The sequence below is a fragment of the Leucoraja erinacea genome, chromosome 12 (assembly GCF_028641065.1).
Source record: "Leucoraja erinacea ecotype New England chromosome 12, Leri_hhj_1, whole genome shotgun sequence".
NCBI lineage: Eukaryota > Metazoa > Chordata > Chondrichthyes > Rajiformes > Rajidae > Leucoraja > Leucoraja erinaceus.
Window position 1 is genome coordinate 38,367,108 of NC_073388.1, and position 25,515 is coordinate 38,392,622.

Below are 25,515 nucleotides of genomic sequence, written 5' to 3' on the forward strand. Positions count from 1 at the left end.
TGTAAATGCAACAACACACAGATAATATATCATTATTTTTTTAAATTCACTAAATGAATAACCGCAATCCTAGCGCAAAATACCCAAGTCCTTGGTACCACCACAGACAGTCCATAGAAGATCATAGTTGCTGGGGTTGCTGCTGTGCATTGTTCATGAGCCTGGTGGGTGGTGAAGAGAAGCTGCTCTTAAACCTGGTGGTCCAAGGAAACTGGCTCAATGATGGTCATAGGAGGGAGAGTGGGCAGACTTGGCCGGTGTTCCCTCGAGTTCAGTGTCTTTGAAACCTACAAGACCTGACAGGCTGGTGTGGGGACGAAAATTTAACTGGACTAATTTGGATCGCGGACACAGAGTAAATAACATCCGGACATATATATGGACAGGAAGGGTTTAGAGGGCTATGGGCCAAATCAGGAAAATTAGACTAGCCTAATATGCCAACTTGGTCAGAATGGACAAGGTGGGCCGAAGGGCCTGATTTTGTGCAATACAGCTCTGTGACTCAATGTCATAATAGTTTTTCCTGCTCTTAATTAGTTTTGCTCGTTACCACTTGTGAAAGTACAACACAGCTTCATGGTCTCATAAGTTCTAGGAGCAGAATTAGGCTATTCGGCCCATCAAGTCTACTCCGCCATTCAATCATGGCTGATCTATCTTTTCCTCTCAACCCCATTCTCCTGCCTTCTCCCCATAACTCCTGAGACGATACTAATCAAGAATCTGTCAATCGCCACCGTAAACATATCCATTGACTTGGCCTCTACAGCCATCTGTTGCAATGCATTCCAGATTCACCACACTCTGACTAAAGACATTCCTCCTCATCTCTTTTCTAAAAGTACATCCTTTTATTTTGAGGTCACGGCCTCTGGTCCTAGACTCTCTCACTAGTGGAAACATATTTGCCACATCCACTCAATCCAGGCCTTACACTATCCGGTAAGTTTCAATGAGGGACCCCACTCATTACAATCTTCCTTTTGTATTTCATTGAAATGTTAATTCTCTGGATGCAAGACCGGTATTTGTTACCATCCCTAGCTGCCCAATGGTTAGTATGAGTTTAGTTTATTGTCATGTGTACCAAGGCACAGAGAAAAGCTTTTTGTTGCGTGCTATTCATTTAGCGGAAAGCCTATACATGATTACATGTGTCTCATAGGATCGAAGAACAGCCAATGGGCCGAATGGCCTTGTGCTAGCCCAGTGCAATTATGTTTGCATTGCTGAGACCCTTCTCTGAGTGCTGCAGCTGTGCTGGGCTGGAAGTGACCAAGGTTGGCACCTTCCAGAGTCCGAGTCGAAGCATGTTCTGAGGGGATGTTCTCTATGGTCGGCCATGCGACAGTAGTGGGTTATTGTCAACTGTAGTGCCTGGGGACTGGATTCTGCCCTCAGGAGAGTATGGGAGAAGCACTGGACAGTCAACTGTGTCCACTCCATGTAAAAATTGATTTCCACAAACATCTTTGGTGCAGAATGCGTGATGTCTACCAATCTAGACTCCAGATCTATGAACAGTGTCTGTGCTGAATTTGATGCCAAGACCAACTCCTATCTGCCTACACGTAATCCATATCCCTCCATTCCCTGCATATCCATGTACCTATCGAAAAGCCTCTCAATCATATCTGCCTCCACCATGACCCCTGGCAGAGTGTTCCAGTCCCCATCACTCTCTGCCCAAAAAAAACTTGCATCTAACATCTCTTTTAAACTTTGCCCCTCTTACCTTACGCTTTGCGCTCGAGTCTTTAACATTTCACCCTGGCAAAATGGATCTGACTGTCCACCATATCTATGTCTCTCTTAACTGTATGTACTTCTGTGGGACTGTGAAAGCAAAAGCACAAAGTGCTGAAGTAACCCAGCAGTTTAGACAGCATCGCTGGAGGAAATGGATAGGTGGCGCTTGGAGTTGGGACCCTGACTCAGACCCGTCCAGATGCATCACCTATTCAGGCTGCCTGAACTGCTGAGTTATTCCAGCACTTTGTATTTTATTTGCACAATCAGCATCTGCAGTTCCTTGAGTCACTGTGGAACAGTGTGCCAGTATAGGATACAGATGAAGAGAGATGGATGGAACACTTGGTAAGCTCCAGTGCGTACCTTGAAACGGCAGCCAGGTACGCAAGTGCCTGTGTCAGAGCCTCAGGCGGAACAGCACCAAAGCTGGCGTACTCTGGAAAGGTTAGAATCACCGCACCTTCTTTACTTTGTCCGCCTGAGGAACACAACAGCAAATGTCAGTACAGCATCTACAGTTCACGGCACAGCAGACTATTAGTCTAGTTTAGAGGCACAGCATGGAAACAGGCCCTTCGGCCCACCAAGTCCATGCCAACTGTTGTTCACCAGTTCTATGTTATCCCACTTTCTCACCCACTCCCTACACACCAGGGGAAAGTTACAGAGGCAAACTGTCACACAGACCCACACACCTTCGGGATGTGGGAGGAAATTGGAGCACCTGGAGGAAACTCATGCGGTCACAGGGAATGCATGCAAACTCCGCGCAGACAGCACCCGAGATTGTGATCAAACCCGTGTCTCTGGCACTGTGAGGCAGCAATGATCCCAATCAAATATTGTTTATGAAATCCGCCTGTCAACATTTATAACCACCACAGACATCATGTTGCCCGGATTAGATGTTATTAGTTATATGGAGAGGTTGGACTCATTTGGATTATCTGGAGCGTCGGAGGCTGAGAGGAGACCAGATAGAAATATATAAAATGATGAGGCATATATAGAGCAGACAGTCAGAACCTTTCCCCCAGGATGGAAATGTCAAAGATCAAAAGCTTTAAAGTGAGAGGTAGAATATTTTAAAGGAAATGTGTGGGCGGTTTATTTTTTACACAGAGGGTGGTGGGCATGTAGAATGTGTTGCCCGGGGTGGTGGTGGAGGCAGATACGATTTAAGATAAGATTTAAGTGGCATTTAATAAATTATTAGGTGGGCACAGGAAAATGCAGGGAATGGATGGATATGGAACATGTGCAAGCAGAGGGGATTATGTTTCTATTAGATTAATTTGGCATCATGCCAGCACAGACATTGTGGGCTGAAGGGCCTGTTCCTGTGCTGTACTGTTTTCAATGTACTACAACAATTGTGTCTGTGCCACTGCCGGTCTCACTGTTCCCGAAGCTTTTACAAATCGTATCTGAGAGTTTATATTCACATTGCTTCAACCTGCGGCACAACAGTAGAGTTACTGCCTTACAGCGCCAGAGACCCGGGTTCGATCCTGACTGCGGGTGCTGTCTGTCTGGAGTTCGTACGATTTCCCAGTGACCGCGTGGGTTTCCTCCCACATCCTAAAGACGTGCAGTTTGGTAGGTTAATGGGCTTCTGTAAATTGTCCCTCGTGTATGGGATAGTGTTAGTGCACGGGGTGAACGCTGGTCAGGATGGTCCAAGTGGCTGTTTAACCATATCTCTAAAATCTCTAAAATACACATCCTAAGCACATGACATGACATGTCAGTGCCGAACATGATGCCAAATTAAACTAATCTCCTCTGCCTGCACGTGATCCATATCCCTCTATTCTATTTTATTTTTATTTTGCTTTGCTTTGAAAAACAATGAGACAGTAAACTGATAAAGCAGATTAATTGCTGATTGCTTTGATAATCCCATCGGGCCTTCTGCCTTATTAACTAGTTAGCCTATTAATAATGAGCTGCTGATCTCCAATGCTACCGAGTATCACATTTTGAAACAATAATCAAGCAGATAAGAGTCTGATATCACATTAATTTTTGGACAGCGCTCAAGTGGAGTCACTGATGCTTACCTGTGAGGAACACAAACTGTTTCTTCAGATGCTCACTGATGCTGTTTGCACTGATGGTCTCTGGAGCCAGATCTTCTGCAAACAAGTGTACACATATCATAGTGAAAACGGGGACCATTCCTTTCATCAGCTCAGCAACAACAAGATGCATCAGTCTCAGAGCGCTCCCATGATTGGCAGCAAACAAGCTTTGAGACACAGTTGCAGGGAGACGTTGGGCAGAGGCCGTGTGGGTGGTCCGCAGTATCACAGGGAGGGGGGGGGGGGGGGGGGGGGAGAGGAGGAGAGAGGGGGTGGGGAGGGAGATGGGGGGGGGGGGGGGTGGGGGGGGGGGGGGGGGGGGGGGTGGGGGGGGGGGGGGGGGGGGGGGGGGGGGGGGAAGAGTCAGGTCCTTTATCTACACCATCAACCACCATGGGTGGCACAGGGGCATAGCCAGTAGAGCCACTGCCGCTGACTGTGTGGAGTTTGCAGAGGTTGGTCATTGGCTCAGTGGAGGGCAGGACAGTATAGAGGGGCTGAATAGTCTGCACATTTTCTACGTTTCATTCAACGACTATGTGTTGAAGTTAGGTCACGCCTCTGGTAAATATTAAATTGAGAAAGAACAGGTTTTACCCAGGGAGCGCATTTACAAACATCCTCCTGCATCACAGACACCAGACCCAACACCGGACTCACCACACGCCCCACCTGTACTAAACGCAAATAAACAGCTCGTCTTGTCAATGGTTTTGTAAAAAAACAGTTCAACAGTTCATCCTTGGAAGATGAAGACACATTCACAACAGGGCAAACAATCCCATTTATGGACTCTATTCCTTGGAGCTCAGGAAAATGAGAGGTGATCTTATTGAGGTGTATAAAATCATGAGAGGAATAGATCGGGTAGATGCACAGTCTGTTGCCCAGAGTAGGTGCCCACACAAAGTGCTGGAGTAATCAGCGAGTCAGGTAGCATCTCTGGGGAACATGGATACATGTTGAGCCTACTACACATTTTCAAAACTTGTAGTTTAATGCCCCTGTCTCACTTAGGAAACCTGAACAGAAACCTCTGGAGACAAAGTCAGGGGCATTACTTTCCCGACCTGACTTTGCAACTCCCAATAAACACCCAACCCATTACGCAAACTAAATTTCCAAGAATTAATATTCAATGTGCATGTAACTGACTGATCAAACCTGCTGACCTACAGGTCATTCAGTAAGAACTGAGCATCACTCTTAAGACTCACACAGCACAGAAACAGGCCCTTCGGCCCAACTCATTCATGCCCATCATGACGCCCTATCTAAGGTAGTTCTATTTGTCTGCATTTGGTGCACCTCACTCTAAACCTTTGCTATCCACGTGCCTGTCCAAGAGTCTTTTAATGGTACCTGTCTCAACTACTACCTTTGGCAGCTTGTTGCATACAAACAACACCCTCTGTGTGAAAAAAATGTCCCTCAGATCCCTATTAAATCTTTCCCCTGTCACCTTGAATCTATGCCCTCTCATTTTTGATTCCTCTGCTCTGGGTTATAGACTCTGTGCATTCACCCTATCTGTTCCCCTCATGATTTTACACACCTCTATAAGATCACCCTTCAGCCTCCTGTGCTCCAAGGTATAAAGTCCTAGCCTGATCAACTCCCTGGAGTTCAGGCCCTCAGCTCCTTTCAATTTACAAGTATTGAGTCAGTACTTGAGAGCCAGAGCTATAGTGAGAGGTTGAGCAGGCTAGGATTTGGAGCGCAGGAGGATGAGCGGTGATCTTATCGAGGTGTACAAAATCGTGAGAGGAACAAATTGGGTAAATGCACAGTCTCTTACCCAGAGTAGGGGAATCAAGAACCAGAGGTCATAGGTATTAGGTGATGGGAAGGAAAGATTTAATAAGAGGGGTAACTCTTTTTTTTACACAAAGGGTGGTGGATGTATTGAACAAGCTGCTAAAGTAGGTAGTTGAGGCAGGTACTATCACAACATTTAAGAAACATTTAGACAGGTACATACATGGATAGGACGGGTTCAGCAAACCATTCAACAAGTTTCTGCATGGTAGGTTACTTTGGAAGGTTAGATCGCATGGGATCCAAGGAGAAATCGATGAATGGATAGGAAATTGGCTTAATGGAAGGTTGCAGAGGGTGATGGTGGAAGGTTGCTACTCGGACTGGAAGCCTGTGACTAGTGTTGTGTCTCAGGGTTCTGTGCTGGGCCCATTACTGTTTGTCATCTACATTAATGATTAGGATGAGAACATACATGACATTAGCAAGTTTGAAGATGATACAAAAGTTGGTGGTTTTGCAGATAGTGAAGATGGTTGTGAAAAATGTCACCTAAATCTTGATCGATTGGCCTAACATGGGCAGCACCAACACGGTGAATTATAGGGCTATGGGGAATGGTAGAGCAGAGGGATCTGGGAGTGCAGGTGCATGGTTCCTTGAAGGTGGAGTCGCAGGTAGATAGGGTGGGCAAAAAAGCTTTTGGCACATTGGCCTTCATCAGTCAGAGTATCGAGTATAGAAGTTGGTAGGGCATGTTGCAGTTGTATAAAACATTGGTGAGGCTGCATTTACATTATTGTGTTCAATTCTGGGCACCATTTTATAGGAATGATGTTGTCAAGCTGGAAAAGGGAAAGAGAAGATTTACGAGGATGTTGTCAGGATTTGAGGTTTGAAATATTGGTGGAAATTGAGTAGGCTGGGACTCCTTGGAACGCAGGAGGATTAGGGGTGATCTTATCGAGGTGCATAAAATCATGAGAGGAATAGATCGGGTGGAGGCACAGAGTTCCTTACTCAGACTTGGTGATTTGAAGACCAGAGGACATAGGTTTAAGGTGAAGGGTAAAGATTTAATAGGAATATGAGAGGTAAAGTTTTCACTCAAAAGTTGGTTGGTGCATGGAACAAGCTGCCAGAGGAGGTTGTTAAGAAACAAATAGGCAGGTACATGGATAGGACAGGTTTGGAGGGATATGGACCAAACACAGACAGGTGGGACTTGTTGGCTGGTGTGGGCAAGTTGGCCCAAAGGGCCTGTTTCCACACTGTGGAAATCATGAGTCTGACTATGACATGGGCCAAACACGGGCAGGTGAATCTAGTGTAGATGGGACATGTTGATCAGTGTGGCTGAAGGACCTGTTTCCATGCTGTATGAACATCCTTGTAAATCTTCTATGCACTCTTTACAGCTTAATGGCATTCCTACAGGAAGCAGGGGTGACCAATACTGAACACAATATTCCAAGATAGACACAAAATGCTGGAATCACTCAGCGAGTCCCGGGCCTCCCCCACTGTCAGAGTGAGGCCACATGCAAATTGGAGGAACAGCACCTCATATTTTGCTTAGGTAGCTTACAACATAACGGTATCAATATTGATTACTCTCATTTCAAGTATCCCTTGAATTCCCTTTCTCTGTGCCCCTCCACAACCATAGTCCTCTTGCCAGTTCCACTGTTTGCATCCATATCTCCCTTCATTATTCCCTCATCCACAGCCAACAATGGACCATTGTGGGCTCCACCCTCTCTGGGTCATCAGTGCCAGCTCTGATATGTTCTGTACCTTTTCATACCTCTAGTTTCCTTCTCCCCTGACTCTCAGTCCGAAGAAGGGTCTTGACCCGAAATTTCACCTATTCCTTTTCTCCAGAGATGCTGCCTGTCCCGCTGAGTTACTCCAGCTTTTTGTGTCTATCTTTGGTGTAAATCAGCATCTGCAGTTTCTTTTTTCACAACAGTCTCAATTCTTTAGACTTTAGAGAAACAGTGTGGAAAGCGGCCGTACAGCCCACAAAGTTAGCATCAACCAGCGACCACCTCGTACACTATAATTATCCAACCCACAAGGGACAATTTACAATCTTTACTGAAGCCAATTAACCTGCAAACCTGTACGTCCTTGGCATATCAGAGGAAACTGGAACGCCCAGAGATAACCCACGCAGTCATAGGGAGAACATAAAAAGTCCTTACAGACAGCACCCGTAGTCAGGATCAAACCTAGGTCTCTAGTGCTGTGACACAGTGCAATTCAATGTAGCTCTCTCTGTCTCTTGCTCTCGCTCTCCCTCTATGCTGGCAGTTAGAACTGGATTTTGTAACTGAATCCATGTTAAAACTGTCCAGGAATGCCTCAGGATTTCTGTGTGGGATCAGTTGAGCAGAGATGTAACACAGCTTGTGATGGTGACTCACAATACCCTGCTGTCTACATTGCCCTGCAGCCTCTCCAATGTAATCCAAGCGAGTCAATGATTTGAGGAAAAGTTAAACTATTAACCAATTATTCATGTTGTAATACTCCCCATAAATCTTGTGCTTAGATGCATTAGGTACAAATGAGTTTTTAATAGCAGTTTAAACCATTCTTATTGCATAGCAACTTCTCTGATTCTATACAAACTGCTCCTATAACTTATGAACTTAGTAAGGAGGTCAACAGTTATGAGGAGAATGGGGTTGAGAACGGTAGATTAGCCATGATTAAATGGAGGAGTAGACTCGATAGACCGAATGGTTTAGTTCTGCTCCTATGACTTATGAAGTTATGAAAAACACATTATAGAACAATTGACTCGAGATGTGTGGCCACTACACTCAACAACACTCAACAACAAGCGTGGCCAAGATATATTAAAAGGGACCATTTGTGTTCTGCGATATTTGTCGATTGGTTTTACTGAGTGGACGGAGAGTCAGGGATGTGATGCCTTGCCCAATGCATGAAGTTGATTGCTGGACCCAACCCGCACCATTCCCACACAAAACAATGTTCACAGTCTGTTCACCGTGAGTGGTGTCCGGTCCCCTCCCAGAAACTACACTGGTTACATCACAGGTGCTGAATGCCAACTCACCAGATATCAATCCTTGTTTGTCATTCAACAGTTATGTTATAGATTTCCATTTCCTTATCTCAAAACTTTTATCTGTAAACACTGTACAAATAGTTACACACCCAATGTCCTGATGATTGTGCCATTACCCTACATTGACCAGATGGTGTTCCACCTTGTCTGTCCCTGCCTGCCGCAGTAGTCTTACATGTAGAGCTATGCCTGCCTCTTTGTAGGATATGTCAAACAATCCTTATTCGAGGCGAGCCGTGGCCCCATCCCCAAACTCTACCTCCGCTATATTGATGACTGCATTGGTGTTACCTCTCGCACCCATGCAGAACTCACTGACTTCATCTATTGCACCACTAACTTCCATTCGGCACTTAAATTCACCTGGACCAATTCCGACCTCCCTACAGTTTCTAGACCTCACCATTTCCATCGCAGGTAACAGACCACTGACCGACATCTAGTACAAACCGTTTAAGAAGGAACTGCAGATGCTGGAAAATCGAAGGTAGACAAAAAGGTAGTAAGGAAGACAAATGCACTGCTATTGTTTATTTCAAGAAGACTAGAATATAAAAACGGGGATGAAATGCTGAGGCTTCATTAAACCGTTTTGGACCCCATATCTGAGGAAGGATGTACTGGCATTGGAGAGGGTCCAGAGGTGGTTTATGAGAATGATTTCAGGCATAATTGGGTTAACGTGGTTGAGCGTTTGACGGTAATGGGCCTGTACTCGCTGGAGTTTAGAAGGATGAGGGGAGACCTCATTGTAAATAGTGAAAGGCCTGAATAGAGTGGATGTGGAGAGGATGTTTCCACCAGTGGGAGAATCTAGGACCAGAGGCCAGAGCCTCAGAATAAAGGATGTACCTTTAGAAAGGAGATGAGGAGGAATTTATTTAGTCAAAGGTGGTGAATCTGTGGAATATATTGCCACAGACGGCTGTGGAAGCCAAGTCAATGGATATTTTTAAGGTGCAGATTGACAGCTTCTTGATTAGTAAGGGTGTCAGGAGTTTTGGGAGGAGATAGGAGAATGGAGTTGAGAAGGAAAGATAGCCATGATTAAATGGTGGAGTAGACTTGATGGGCTGATTAGCCCCATTCTGAGCCTAAGACCCATGGACATGAAACATGGGGATGTAAATCTGTACAATTCCTTCCAGTGTTTGAGATACAGGAACTGCTAATGCTGGTTTACGTCTTTCTTTACAATGTTTGTCAGGCTGCGTGATCAAGCAACATTTCACACTGTAGAAGCAAATGCCAAGGGGTATTGGTTTGGGTTTATTATTGTCATATGTATCGAGTTACAGTGAAAAGCTTTGTTTGCTTGCTACCCAGTCAACTCATACTATACACGAGTACAATCAGGCCACACACAAATAGAACAGGGAGTGCAAAGGTAAAAATGCCAGAGTGCAGAATATAGTGTTGCAGCATTGCAGTGTTATGGTTCCAGAGGAAAAAGTCCAATTTCTACAGTGAGATAGGTTGGAAGATCGGGACTGTACCCGAGCTTATAGGAGGACTGGGAGTAACTCAGCGGGACAGGCAGCATCTCTGGAGAGAAGGAATGGGTGGCGTTTCGGATCGAGACCCTTCTCCAGACAGAGAGTCAGGGGAGGAAGATGCAAAGATATGGAAGGGTCAGGTGTGAAAAGGAGAGATCAAAGAGGATGCAGATCAATGTACAATAGATCATTGTTAGTTAGGAGAATCTGGCAACGAAGCATGCAAAGATAACATTTAATCAGGAGGACAGTCAAACTAAAAGTAAAGTGTAGAGTTTAACAATAAGGGGTAAGCCATTTAGAACGGAGACGAGGAAACACTTTTTCTCACAGAGGGTTGTGAGTTTGTGGAATTCTCCGCCTCAGAGGCGGTGGAGGCAGGTTCTCTGGATGCTTTCAAGGGAGACCTAGATAGGGCTCTTAAAAATAGCGGACTCAGGGGATATGGGATGAAGGCAGGAACGGGGTACTGATTGGGGATGATCAGCCATGATCACATTGAATGGCGGTGCTGGCTCGAAGGGCCGAAGGGCCTACTCCTGCACTTATTGTCTATTGACTGTTCAGTAGTCTGATATGAGATGGGAATAAACTTCTTACTGAAAGAAAATTTCACATGCAAGATTCATTCTGTAAATACCCATAGTTAATGCCCCTACTCAAGACCCTGGATAAAAAAGCCAATTCCCATGCCAGAACAAGCTAGCTTAGTTTATTTTAGTGAAAATGTTTTTTTGTTGCTTGCTACCCAGTTAGCAAAAAGATTATACATGACTACAATCAAGCCGTCCAGTGTACAGATACACGATAAAAGGGAATAATGTTTAGTGCAATATAAAGTCCAGTAAAGTCCGATTAAAGATAGTCCAAGGATCTTCAATGAGGTAGATGGGTGGGGGTGGGGGGTCAGTGATGCTCTCTATTTGTTGATAGGATGGTTCAGTTGCCTGATAACAACTGGGAATAACTGTACCTGATGTGAGAGGGGAGAAGAGAGGGTGATACTAGTCCTTGATTATACGGGTGGCCTTGCCGTAGCAGCATGAAGTGTAGATAGAGACAATGGAAGGGAGGTTGTTTTGCGTGATGGTCAGGGTTGCATCTATAATTCTTTGCAATTTTAATGACATTGTATTGAAATGGGCATCGTTGTGAGGATAGGAGCTAGCTGAGAGAGAGCCAGCAGTGATGAGCAGTTGCCTTTCTGACTGGAGAGATGTAGAAATTAATGCCTCCCCATCGGTCATCTTCAGAATTGTTGCACCTTAATAGTATAATACAGGACAAGATTTCAAAGCTAGCAGATGATGCAGAACTCTGAAATGTTGTGAAGAACACTACACCAGCCCTGGGAGTGCCAAGGCAAGGAGAAACAGTGGCAAAACACACATAATTCAGCGCTAAAGTGTGAAGCAATGGCAGATGGAATAAGCATGTGTAAATAAATGATACAATTTTACAAGAGATGCAGGAATTGATAATGAGCACACAATTCTTGAAGGTGTCAGGGCAGATTGGGAATCCCATAAAGATAACTGATGTGGAATCCTAAACTCCCAGTGAGGGAATGTTGGAGTCACATGACATGGAAACAGGTCCATTGATCACCCATTTACACTAACTATCTTAATCCAGAACATAGAAACATGGAGGTGCAGATGCTGGATTTTTTTTTTCAAAAGGACACAATGTGCTGGAGTAACTCAGTGGTCCAGGCAGTATCCCTATAGAACATGGTTAGATGACTTTTTGGGTCAGGATCCCCTTCTTCTGACAATCAGAAGGGTCCTAGCCATGTTCTCCAGTGATGTTGCCTGACCCGCTGAATTACTCCAGCACTTTGTGCCTATCTTAATCTATTCTCCCCACATTGCCATCAACTCCCCCCAGATTCTAACGCTCACCTACACAACAAGTATAGAGGCCAATAATCCACCCCTGTGTCTTTGGGATGCAGGAGGAAACCGAAGTACCCAGCGGGAATCACGCTCACAGGGAAGATCATGCAAACTCCACACAGATAGCACTGGCATCAGGTATGAACCTGAATCTTTTGGGCTGTGAAGCAGCAGCTCCGCTCCCCTTTTCTACACTCTCTTCCCTATGCTCCACCTAAATTTGTGGCCCTTGTCCAACCATCTGTCTATCCATGTGCCTATTTATAAACCTCTTAAATGCCACTATTGTATCAGCCTCCGCCACATACCTGGCAGCACATTCCAGGCACCCAACACTAACCATGTGATAAACCTTGCCTTAAAGGTCTGCCCTCTAATCTTTTTTACATTTCCTTCCTGGGAAAAAGATCCTGACTGTCTACCTTATCGATACCTCTTATAATAACTTTATAAACTTCTATCAGGTCTGCCCTCATCCTGAGGCATTTGAGAGAAAGCAATCTGAGTTGGTCCAGCCTTTGCTTTTAGCTAATACTCTCTGAATAAGGCAGCATTCTGGCAAACCTCCTCTGCACCTTCCCCAAAGCTCCCACATCCATCCTGTAATGGGGGCAACAAGTTGCGCGCAATACTTCAAATACGTTGACTCACTTAAGACTAGCAAGTTAGTAGGAGAAGACACATGGAGTAGAATGGGTGAGACAACACAGTCATTTACTAAGAATAGAATAGCAGTGGAAAGTTGGTAAACGCTAGTAAACAGAATAAATAGAAGGGAAAGTTTCAATCAACCTTACAAACAAAATGTTTTACGATAGTTGTGCAGAACTTGTAGGATAGAACTATTGTACGGGTGTTCACTGGTCAGCATGGACTTGGTGGGCCGAAGGGCCTGTTTCCACGCTGTATCTAAAGGTATATGGAATGACATTGAGAACTCAGAATGTGTGCATCAGAAACACACAAAGGGCCCAGACAACACCTGACACGCTACCTCCTCTTGCCCTCTCAATGGTTTAATGGTGCTTTATTGGGCTATTGAGCTGCAGCAGTAGAGTTGCTGCCTAATGCCCCTGTCCCACTTAGGAAACCTGAACGGAAACCTCTGGAGACTTTGCGCCCCACCCAATGTTTCCGTGCGGTCCCCGGAGGTTTTTGTCAGTCTCCCTATCTGCTTCCACTACCTGTAACCTCCGGCAACCACCTGCAACCTCCGGGAACCGCACGGAAACATTGGGTGGGGCGCAAAGTCTCCAGAGGTTTCCGTTCAGGTTTCCTAAGTGGGACAGGGGCATTACAGTGCCAGAGACACAGTTTCCATCCTGACTACAGGGGCTGTTTGTACAGAATTTGCACGCTCTCCCCGTGACCACGTGAGTTTACTCTGGAAGCTCCGTTCCCCTCCCCCCCACACTCCAAAGATGCACAGGTTTGTAGGCTAGTTGGCTTGGTAAAATTGTAAATAGTCCCGAGTGTTCGGACTCGGTGGTCCCAAGTGCCTGTTTCCACGCTGTATCTCTAAACTAAACAAGGTTGGACAAGGTTTTATTTCTGTTCTCAAGGGGTTGCCTTGCTTGGAGTCAGTCCAATGGGCCAGTTTCTCTGGGATCTTGGCACAAGAGGACTGCCCTGTGCTGAGAGGATGATTAAAACTGGCCTGAGCTCCCCAGGGTATAAAATAATGAGATGTGATCTCCCCAACAGGTAAAACGATGCTTACTCAGCATGGAATCAGCATAAGGGATCGGTCATCCAAACATGAAATGGAAGGATAGGGGTTAAGTGCATTTAGATAAGGGTTAGTCATCATGATCAGTACAGACATTGTGGGCTGAAGGGCCTGGTCATTGTTCTACAAAATCAGGATTTTTTTTCCTGCAGAGAATGTAAATCTTCGGGATTCTCTAACCAGGATTCTCAGTCAGAGTGTATTCATGGCTAGTTGGTCCTTTATGAGATCAAGGAAGAAGGGTTCAGAGCCGAAATGTCACTCATCCTTTTTTTGCAGAGATGCTGCCTGAACCACTGAGTTACTCCAGCACTTTGTGCCTATCTTTTGGATCAAGGGATATAGGTATTGGGACAGTGCCCAATACACAGGATCAGCCATGATCTGGTTGAATGGTGATTGAACATAGAACAGTACAGCACAGGAACAGGCCCTTCGGCCCACAATGTCTGTGTTGAACATGATGCAAGTTAAACTAATCTCCTCTGCCTTAATGTGACACCTCTCCATTCCTTGCATATCCATGTGCTTATCTAAGTTTCTTAAATGCCACTATCTTATCTGGCTCTATTACCACCCCTGGCACTAACGGAGTAAAAAAAAACTTGCCCGCACATCTCCTTTAAACTTTGCCCCTATCATCTTAACGTTATGCCCTCTAGTAGTTAACATTTCCACCCTAGAAAAAAGGTTTGGACAGTCTACCCTATCTATGCCACTCATCATCTCATAAACTTTGATCATGATGTTGGCTGAGATGCTAAGTGGCCCACTCCGGCCAACATTAATTTTGTTGTGATAGAACGTTAAACATAGAAAGAGCCAGCTGGTTTGTGCTGGTGTTAACACAGCAGTTTCCCATTTGGTTAGGTCTGCTTCTACATAGGTCTAGCAACCCAAGGTCCATCCTGACCTCCAGCGCTGTCTGTGTGGAGTTTGCAAGTTCTCATTGCAAGTGTCTTTGGATTTCCCTCGGCTACTCTGGTTTCTTTACATGTCCATAAGATGTGCTGGTGGATAAATGGCTGCTATAAATCACCCCTCTGTAAAAACAGATGATAAAGGAGTGAATGGGACATAGTTTAGTTTGTTTTAGAGATACAGCATTGTAACAGGTCCTTCGGTCCACTGTGTCCATGCTGACTATCGATCACCTGTTGACACTAGTTCTGTGTATTCTCATTTGATCATCCACTCCGTACCTGCATGCCTTTGGGATGAGGGAGGAAACCGGAGCACCCAGAAGAAACCAATGGGAGAACATGCAAACTGCACGCAGGCAGCATGGAGTCAGGTCCGAACCTGGGTTTCTGGCGCTCAGGCTGTAACTGTACCTGTGGTTGAGAGAATTAGCTGGAGGGAGATGAGGGGATGGGACTGACAGAATGGCTCTGCTGAGGGCAGGCACGAACCTGATGGGCTGAATGGCCTCTTTGTGCTATAATAAGTAAGCAGAATTCTACTAAAGACTTGCCGATGTGAGAGTGAAAATGTTGATGAACAGGTAGCGAAACGGATGACTGCCCTTCATGTCTCAACGTCGCACAATGCGCTGCCAACTCGTGAAATGTCACTTGAGCATTCCTGGCACCAGAGTGGAGGAAGTGGTATACAGTTGGCAGATCAGCCATAAAAATAATCAGTCTCAGGATGACGTGCATGGACCTGCAACGTTTCTCGCCCGCCCTGCCCAATATTTCAACCAGAACCCGGTCATCGTTTTAGGTTGAGGTTTGTTATTGTCACGTGCACCAAAGTACATTGAAAAGCTTTGTTTTGCATGCTATCTAGTCAGATCAGATGTTAATATGCTTAGATACAATCAAGTCAAAGTTAAGTACATAGGTAGAATTGAGTGGGAAGATATAGAATGCAGAATATAATTCTCAGCATTGTAAAGTTGTTACTCATCGGAAGTCAATATTTTGTCAGACTTAACTTTCCTGGTGTGACAACAACTGTGTTGAATGTCAGTGATATGTTTCTGTGAATTAATTTACAACAGACCCAGATAGGAGGTGAGGAAATCCCCTTTGTTTAAGAGTTTTGGCCAAACCAACCTGTTCTTTCTGAACTTACTGTAACTGGTCTCGTCACAAACTACTCTGATTTTTAAAATGTTATTTTTCTGAATGCAATCAACCCTACAGGCACTCCCCTTTACATTCTGTGCAGCCTTAGGTAAGTCAGTCCAATGTCCACAATAGGGTAGAGGTGAATCGAACAGTACCCTAGCTTATGAACTTGCTTGGTGGGAGCTTGCTGTGTAGACATTAGTGGATGCATTTTCTGCAGGGCACCCGCTCCTGGAGATCAAACATGCTTTGAGCCATACTGGGTTGTGATCGGCGCTATGCAAATCCAACTAACACACCTTGAGCTCGAAAAAAATCTTAAGGGGCTGTGCCACTCAGGCAACCTAATTGGCGAGTTTAGAAGAGTTTAGAAAAGTTTGAAAAAATGACATGTTGAAGACCAGCTTTGACTAGCTACGACTAACTTCGGGAAAAGTGGACACTGAATAGTGGAGAGTGAAGACGACCTCCTTCGACTATGATGAAGAATATCTACGACTACCTTCGACAACCCTCAATTACCTACGACTAACATGACGACCTACTATGACTAAAAGAGCAAAAAAAGTATCGATTTTTTTCATGACGACCTTTTTTACTCACGGGCATTTTTTAACATATTGAAAAAAACGGCGCGACCAAGCTGCGGCCTCGAGTACGCGGAGACCACTCTAGAACATGAAGGAGAGTTACGAAGACCTCCCACAACCTCGTGTCGACCATGCTGCGAGTATGAGTCGAGGGCAAACTCGCCAGAACTCGTGGATAAGGTTGCCCAAGCAGGACAGGCCATTTAGCTGGCACAGTGTGAACTGGGGTGCAGAGCCCTGGATAAGCCGGCACAGAGGTGCAGCTGGTAGAGGTGCTGCTGCACAGTATAAGAGGTCGGGTTAAATCCTGACCTTGGGTACTATCTGTGTGGAATTTGCACATTCTCTGAAACCATGTGGGTTTTCTCTGGGTTCTCCAGTTCACTCCCATGTCCCAAAGACGTGTAGGTTTGTCGGTTAATTGGCCCCCGGTGTTCCGGAAGTAGATGAGATGGTGGGATAACATAGGACTAGTGTGTGAACGGGTGATAGTTGGTTCAGTATTGAGCTACAGTGAAAAACTTTATTTTGTGCGCTAGAGAGACAGATCAGATAATACTATTAATAAATGTAGTCATGTCAAACTCAAGTTCAGTAGGTCGAGGAGAGGAGTAGATACAGAGTGCAGAATATAGTTCTCAGCATTGTAGCGCAACAGTTCCAGAGACAAGTTAACGACTCAGTGGGTCTGTTGCCACGCTATACAAAACTATACATATAGTCAACAGGGAGTCTGCACTCCACTCCCTTGTGATCCTGGTTCCAGATTCAGGCCTCAACACTCACGGTGAAGCAGAACTCGTCTCCCAACTCTAGTCACTAGAGGCAGCTCCTTCCACTTGCTAAGTTTGGTCCTGTATTAATGCCACCATTGCTGATTCATTGAGGCAAGGACACAACTGAGCAACACTCGACCTGGGCAATGACCACCTGGCTCTTGATATTTGCACCGTCTTTATTAGAAACATGTAGAACCCAGAATAGAACAGCACAGGAACAGGATCTCTCGCCCACATCTGTACACTGTAGGCTGCTTGATTGTACTCATGTACAGTCTTTACCCTGACTGGATGGCACACAAGAACTTTTCACTGTACCTTGGTACACGTGACAATAATAAACTAACCAATGTCTATGCCAAAGATAGGCACAAAATGCTGGAGTATCTCAGCAGGTCAGACAGCATGTCTGGATAAAAATCCCTCTGCCAAACATGATGCCAAGGCCATCTCTCATCTGTCTGCATGTAATCTATATCCTTCCATTCCATGTCCATGGGCCCATCCACAAGTCTCTTAAAAAGCAATATCCTATCTAAACTCTCAACTCGTTTGCTGAGCACAACTGCTGAATATTGTACGAAACATTACCTTGACATTAAAGGCTGCCATGAAATAAATTATTGCTCCCAATTCCCGAAATATAATTAATTTTTTTCATTTATCCACCCTATTTTAGCGGATTGTTGCATTTTTCCTTCTGAATGAAATCATAACTTGCAATCTCATACATTATTCAGCGCAATCCACATCCATATTCATAAACGGTTGCTACATCTCAACATGAAACAAGTTATTTTTAAACACGTTCTGGATGCCACGATGATCTCGCATTAAAGCGACGCGATTTAATATTTAAAAATAAAACATGAAATGCCACTTATTTTAATCGAATCTGGACTTGACAAGAGCGGGGAAACTTCCGACACCTACTTTTGAGCGTGGATTCCAACAGTGAACAAGCTTCGAGGAGGAAATAGTAGCTTTTCATCTCGACCTCGGATATCTTCAGCGCTGTCATATCTCGGATATCTCGTCAACACAACTCTCGCCACTGGACCTGCAGACGATTCTCAGCGAAGTGGCTCTTTCATTCCCGAGAAAGGGGAACTCGGCTGGGACTGGCTCCGGCAACCTTGCCTTCACCTTGAGGCAGATCAGTAAGTCCTCGCCCATCCCATGTCAGTGGGGCCGAGCGGTCTGCGGGAGTCCAGCAAGATCAGAGGGCTGCCCTCACTGCGCACTCCGCTACAGCAAGGCAGCGCATAACTGCGTCTGATCCAGCCCGCTCCCTGCCCTCGCTCTAACATTGCCGTGGATGCGACCGAGCGCAATGGCTTCCAGTTTCGCTGCTCCTCCTCTTTCTATTTATTATCCGCGCTGATCACACTACACACACCTTCCACCGAAACTGGTGAAAACACAACAACTTGTAGGGCAATCAAGAACCAGAGGACAGAGGTTTAAAGAATTTAATAGGAAGCCGAGGGGCAACTTTTTCCAAGAGGGTGGAAGGTATAAGTAATTAGTCGCCGGAGGACATAGTTGAGGCAGGTACTATCACAACATTTAAAAGGCACTTGGACAGGTACATGGATAGGAAGGGTTTCGAGGAATATGGGCCAAAGGCGGGCAGGTGGGACTAGTGTAGATGGGGTACCTTGGTTAGTATGGGCAAGTTGAGCCGAAGGACCTGTTTCCAATAGACGATAGGTGCAAGAGTAGGCCATTCCACCCTTTGAGCCAGTACCGCCATTCAATGTGATCATGGTTGATCATCCACAATCAGTACCCCGTTCCTGCTTTCTCCCCATATCCCATGACTCCGCTATCTAACTCTCTCTTGAAAACATCCAGAGTACCAGCCTCCACCTCCCTCTGAAACATAGAATTCCACAGACTCACAACTCTCTGTGTGAAAAAGTTTTTCCTCATCTCTGTTCTAAATGGCTTATCCCTTATTTTTAAACTGTGGCCCCTGGTTGATCCATGCTGTATGACGTAATATGTTGGAAATCAAGTCTCACTGACTGGGTACTCCACAGATGAATTGTGGCATGCGAGTGTACAGTCCGATTCACCTCTGCCCCATTGCAGACATTGAACTTTGTCTCTGGAACTGATGCATCACCATGAGAACTGTATTCTGAATGCTAATGCTCTACCTATTGTACTTGAATTTGACTTGATTGCACTTATGTATAGCATTATTCAAATTGATTGGATAGCGTGCACAAAAGCTTTTTTATTGTACTTCAGAACATATGACAATAATACAAACCGAAGCCTATTGGTTTATTATTGTCCTGTGTATTTTCAAGAGTTAGCGTTTGAGTTAGATTTAACTCTTATGGCTAAAGGAATCAAGGGATTATGGGGATAAAGCAGCCACAGGGTGCTGATTTTAGATGATCAGACATGATCATATTGAATGGCGGTGCTGGCTCGAAGGGCCAAATGACCTACCCCTGCACCTAATTTCTATGTTTCTATGAAGTGCATTGGTTGCAATATAGTCAAATCATAATATACACAAGTACAATCTAACCATATACTAGTACAATTGACAGCACAAAGAAAAAACTACAGCATAATGCTACAGCATTGTAGTTAAAGAGTAAGTGAACATGAAAAAAGTGCAGGGGTCACAATGAGGTAGGTTGGAAGATTGGGACAACTTATGGGAGATCCATTCAGTACTCTGATAACAGCAGGGAAGAAGCTGTTCCTGAATCTGGAGGTGCGTGCTTTCAAGCATTTACATCTTCTACCTGACAAGAGAGGGGTGAACCAAGACACAAATGGTCCTTGATTATGTTGGCTGCTTTCCCAAGGCCGTATGAAGTGCGGTTAAAATATCACCTGGTTCAGTAAAGTTCTTCACAGAAAGAAGTCTGCCTTCCTTAGCCAGATTGGTGCATGTAACAGTCAGGGCTCACCCCTGAAGGTCTTTTAACCTCCCACAGCACAGGCAGAAGCAGCTGTACAATAACTGCTAGCAACATCCACATCTCACAGATGAATAATTGAAAACCACTGCAGTATCGAGGGAGTGCTGAAAGAGTAGTGCAACGTGACATTAAATCCTAGAGAGGTGCATGGATACTAAAAGGTTTAGCGGGCTATGGGCCAAATGTAAACAGGTGGGAGTGGTGTAGATGGGGCACGTTGATTGGCATGGGCAAGTTGGGCTGAAGGGCCTGTTTCTGTGCTGTATGACTATAAATCTTAAGTCTCATCTGGTCTCTGAAGAGACACAAAATATCCTACATTATTTCAAAGCAAGAGGGACCCTCTCCAATATTATGAAAGCAGGTTTCCTGCCCATCTGAACTTTGCACAAAAATGAGATTTTACAGTCAGTAAAGGACCAGAGGTATAAACAAAGCACGAGTGTGTCCCTGTTTTAAAGTACATAGAATGCAGTTACCTTATTCTAAAACCACTGGTTGACCAAAGCCTCTTGGGGACGGAAATCTGTCTTACTAAAAAGGTCTGGAAGGGATGCTGGAAAAATGGGATGTTTTATCTAAAAACAAATGTTTAAGAAACATTTAGACACGTACATGGATAAAATAGGTTTAGAGGAATATGGGGGCAATTGCAGGCAGGTGAGACTAGTGTAGATGGGGCATGTTGGTCGGTGTGGGCCAAATGACCTGTTCCCACACTGTTTGTCTTCATGATTCTAACATCATGCTTCTCGTGTGTTGATCCACGTGCATTGACCCAGCAATGAATTTTAAAAAATGATGGTTAAGAGAAAGACGTTTCAGTGGCGAAAGTTGGATTGACAGGCCGATTCCCTATTGTTGTTCATGTCATTCATCATCATTCGGTCCTGGAATTATGTCATAGTTTTAGTCAAGGTGTACTCTAGGAACTCATCAAATCCTTGTGGAAAAGTTATACAGTACAGAGCCCAGCCCAACTTATCCTTTTGACTAGATGTCCATGCATTAGTCCCATTTTCATGGTTCATCCCTCTCAACCTTTTCTTTCCATTTACCATATTTATTTTAAATATTGCAACTCTACCAGTTCCTCTGCCAGCACATTCCATATACTTACCATAAACTCACTTCCATATACAGCAAGGAAACATGCCCTTTGGCCCAACTACCCCACATCGCCCAATATGTCCCATCTACACTGTTCCCACCTGCCCGCATGCGACCAATAACTCTCTAAACCTATCCTATCTATGCACCTGTCCAAATGCCTCTTAAAAGTAATGATAGTACCTGCCTCAACTACCTCCTCTGGCAACTCATTCCATATACCCACCATCCTTCGTTTAAAAAGGTTACCCCTCAGGTTCCTATTAAATCTTCCCCCCCCCCTCACCTTAAATTTATGTCCTCTTGTTCTTGATTCCCCTATTCTGGGCAAAAGACTCTGTGCATTTACGTGATCCATTCCTCTCATGATTATGTACATCTCTATAAGATCACTCCTCATCCTCCTGCAATCTAAGGAATAAAGTACTAGCCTGCTCAACCTCCGCCTATAGCTCAGGTTCTCGAGTCCTGCCAACACCACCACCCTCGGGTCACCTTTAAATCACCTGGAGGGAGAAACATGGTTTTGGTCTCTTCCTTCGGAGGGATACAACCTTTTCTTGTCGTATCCCCCGTCTCCGTCTCCGCTGAGGCCTAATGGCGGAGCTGGCAGTCTCCAACGGGGACCGACCTCGAGGCTCCAGAGGCAGAGCCAGCCAGGACTTACCAACGCGAGGCCGGCCGACTTCAGAGCTGTGGTGGCGTTGTGGCGGCGGCGACCCGACTTCGGGGCTGCGGCGGTGTTCCAGCGGTGGCGACCCGACTTCGGAGGCTCGGCCGCGGGCCCAGTGGACGACATCATCGGGAGCACGCAGGTCACAGGTTGGTGACCTGTTTTTCCGGAGCTCCCGCAACAACAGCTTCGTCCGCTGGACTGAAGGGCGGCAGCTTCGACCGTCCCGGGCCACGGAGTTTGAACCGGCCCGTTCGCGGAGCTCGGATTCAACCGCGGGACTGAATTAAAGGCCTGTCCCACGAGCATGCGACAAGCGCGACCAAACCGGAAGCGGGGGCCGAGGGGAGGTCGAGTGATCCCCGTACGGGGCCTGTCCCACCAGCATGCGCCTGCATACGGCGAGAGCGACCAAACCGGAATCGGGGGCCACGTGGAGGTCGAGTGATCCCCTATGAGTTTACATGAATTTCATGAGTGATCCCCTATGAATTTACATGAATTTACATGAGTGATCCCCTATGAGTTTACATGAATTTCGAGCGAAGTCCGCGGGATGTTCGCGTGTGCCGTACGTCGTCAAGATGTTACGTACGGCGTCGGGGCGCTGCACACGCCCATCGAGGCGGTGTGTACGGCCTCAATGCGACTGCGGGCCGGCAGGCCGTTGCCGCGCGGAATTTTTGGACAGTGTCAGGTTTTCGGACCAGCTCCGCACAACTCCATTCGGCTCCGGCGATCGAAGTGGGATCGGCCCCGCGAGGCCTACGGCTCAAGCGACCACGTTAGGTCGCGCATGCTCATGGGACAGGCCCTTTATTTACCATCACCTGGCGGAGTCACAACATCGGAAGCCTGGATCGCCTCAGCGCAGAGGGAGGACAAGGAGGGAAGAGACAAGGACTTTAAGACTTTTGCCTTCCATCACAGCGAGGAGGTGCCTGGTGGACTCACTGTGGTGGATGTTAAATCTGTGTTTATTGTGTGTTTTTGTTATTTTATTCTATGTAATGACTGCAAGGCACAAAATTTCATTCAGACCAAAAGGTCTGAATGACAATAAAGGATACTTATACATACTTAAACCTATATCCTCTAGTTTCAGACTCCCTTACCCTGTGAAAATGACTGGCCATCCATCTTATCTACGCTCGTCATAATTTTATACGTCTATAAAAGGTCACTCCTATGTTCCAGGGGAAAAAAAAGACCGTATAGTGAAACAAATGCACCATCACACACACTTGGCCATGGTGATGCTTGGATTAAATTACAGCTTCCATCATTACTTTCAGCATTTTGCCAATTTTGACTTGAATTATGAAAATGCCAATAACCATCTCAAAATTGGCTCCATGATTCCTAAAATGGAAAGGAGAGCAATACCAGCAGAAATGAAAGTGCTCACCGACACTCCAAACTGCAACTCCTAGCCAATCGTTCTACCCACATATTTGACGGTTTTCCAACAATTGAATTGTAGATTGGATGCTGACAATTTCCTTAATTTAAAATGCATCAACCACAACCAGTGTTTTAATTCTGTGACATTATCTCAATATTGCAATGTCAAATATTGTTAAAAAAAAGTAAAAACGGCAGTGAATACACATACTTGGCAGCATCAACAGAGCAGGAAATACATCTATTAGTCAAAGAGCTTACATTAAGATATGGTGCTGGAGTAACTCAGCGGGTCAGGTAGCATCTCTGGAGAACATGGACAGGTGATGTTTCTGGTTGAGGCCCTTCTTCTGAGTGATTGCAGGATGGTGGGGGGGGGGGTGGGGGGAGTTGCTACAAGTGGGGAGAAATAAAGTTGGGGAGAGGAGATGTAGGACAAAGCATGTCAGGTAATAGGTAGACTCAGGCAAGGGAGGTTTCTGATAGGCAGACGATTGGAACAAAGGCCAGTGATTAAGGCCAGTTGAGAGACAGGAGGATCGAACAGCTACAAATTGTGAATAGAGAGGAAGAAATGTAGGAGGGGGAGGGTGAGAAAATAGGTGCAAGTTCGAGTGGGGCCACTGGAGGAGTTGGTTGTTAGAGGTTACCTAAAATAGGATAGTGCTGTGCATGGGTGACGTGGACTTGTTTACAACCCAATGGTATGCACATCGAATTCTCCAATTTTAGGTAACCTCTAACAAGCAACTAGATAGCTAACAGATGGGAATCTTTGCTTATATCACACTACACTACAAGGTTCATTGACAGAATCAAAACAAGTTTGAGCTGCGTGACCCTGTTCCGTGTGGCCACAAAGTAATTGCATAAACATGTTGACGAAGCTCACCCAAAGAGATATCCAGCATGCAACATGCTTGACATTTCCAATATAATAATAAGAGACACGGAGAAGCTGATCATCGGGGCATTTCTGTCCATGGTCATGGGAGGCTTCTTATAGTGGAAAAAAAAAACTGCATGACATCATTTTTATCCATGGAATGATTTTTCCACATGTCGGTAGTCGTTGTTGGCTCAAGAGTAACTCGGGAGATGAACTTGGTACATCGCAGAAATGAGAAGTAAACGGCAAACTTAGACATACACATGGGAATTCGTTAAAACTCGTGAAAACCACATAGAAATCTCATAGAAAACCACGAGTTTGATTTTTTCTTTCACTCGGGATCACTCGTGGGTGGAATCGCACTGTGAGACAGGGCCATTACTGATCCAGGAATATTGACAATAGATGCAGGATTCAGATTCAGATTAAATTTAATTGTCATTGTCAGTGTACAGTACAGAGACAAAGAAAAATAATAAGTGTCCGGGGGGGTGGTGATTGGCAGTCACCGAGGTACGTTGTTGAGTAGTGACAGCCGCCGGAAAGAAGCTGTTCCTCGACCTGCTGGTTCGGCAACGGAGAGACCTGTAGCGTCTCCCGGATGGTAGGAGGGTAAACAGTCCATGGTTGGGGTGAGAGCAGTCCTTGGCGATGCTGAGCGCCCTCCGCAGACAGCGCTTGCTTTGGACAGACTCAATGGAAGGGAGCGAGGAACCGGTGATGCGTTGGGCAATTTTCACCACCCTCTGCAATGCCTTCCGGTCGGAGACAGAGCAGTTGCCATACCATACTGTGATAGAGTTGGTAAGGATGCTCTCGATGGTGCAGCGGTAGAAGTTCACCAGGATCTGAGGAGACAGATTTGACCTTCTTCAGTCTCCTCAGGAAGAAGATGAGCCTTCTTGATCAGAGTAGAGGTATTGTGGGTCCAAGAGAGGTCATCAGAGATGTTGACTCCCAGGAACCTGAAGCTAGAAACGCGTTCCACCTCCGTCCCGTTAATGTGGATGAGGGTATGCGTGCCGCCTCAGGAGTAGGCTATTCGGCCCTTCGAGCCAGCACCGCCATTCAATGTGATCATGGCTGATCATCCACAATCAATCTTACAATTTTACAAAGAGTATTTTCTGCTACATATTCTTGGGTCCAACAATGCTGTAATACAAAGACATCATGGTAGGTCTGAGATATGGAAAGGCCAAAGCAAAACATTCAGTA

At 45.5% G+C, this 25,515-nt stretch overlaps 1 protein-coding gene across 1 annotated transcript in view; it reads right to left on the reverse strand.

Annotated features, from left to right (window-relative positions):
• Positions 1-21,593, reverse strand: part of mcf2a (MCF.2 cell line derived transforming sequence a) — an 87,007-nt gene extending 65,414 nt beyond the window's left edge. Inside the window, 3 exon segments of the mRNA XM_055643980.1 lie at positions 2,119-2,233; positions 3,819-3,893; positions 18,201-21,593. Of these exon segments, the coding sequence (XP_055499955.1) occupies positions 2,119-2,233; positions 3,819-3,893; positions 18,201-18,288 (278 nt within the window). The 5' untranslated portion in view covers positions 18,289-21,593.
• Positions 21,594-25,515: the final 3,922 nt, after the last annotated feature.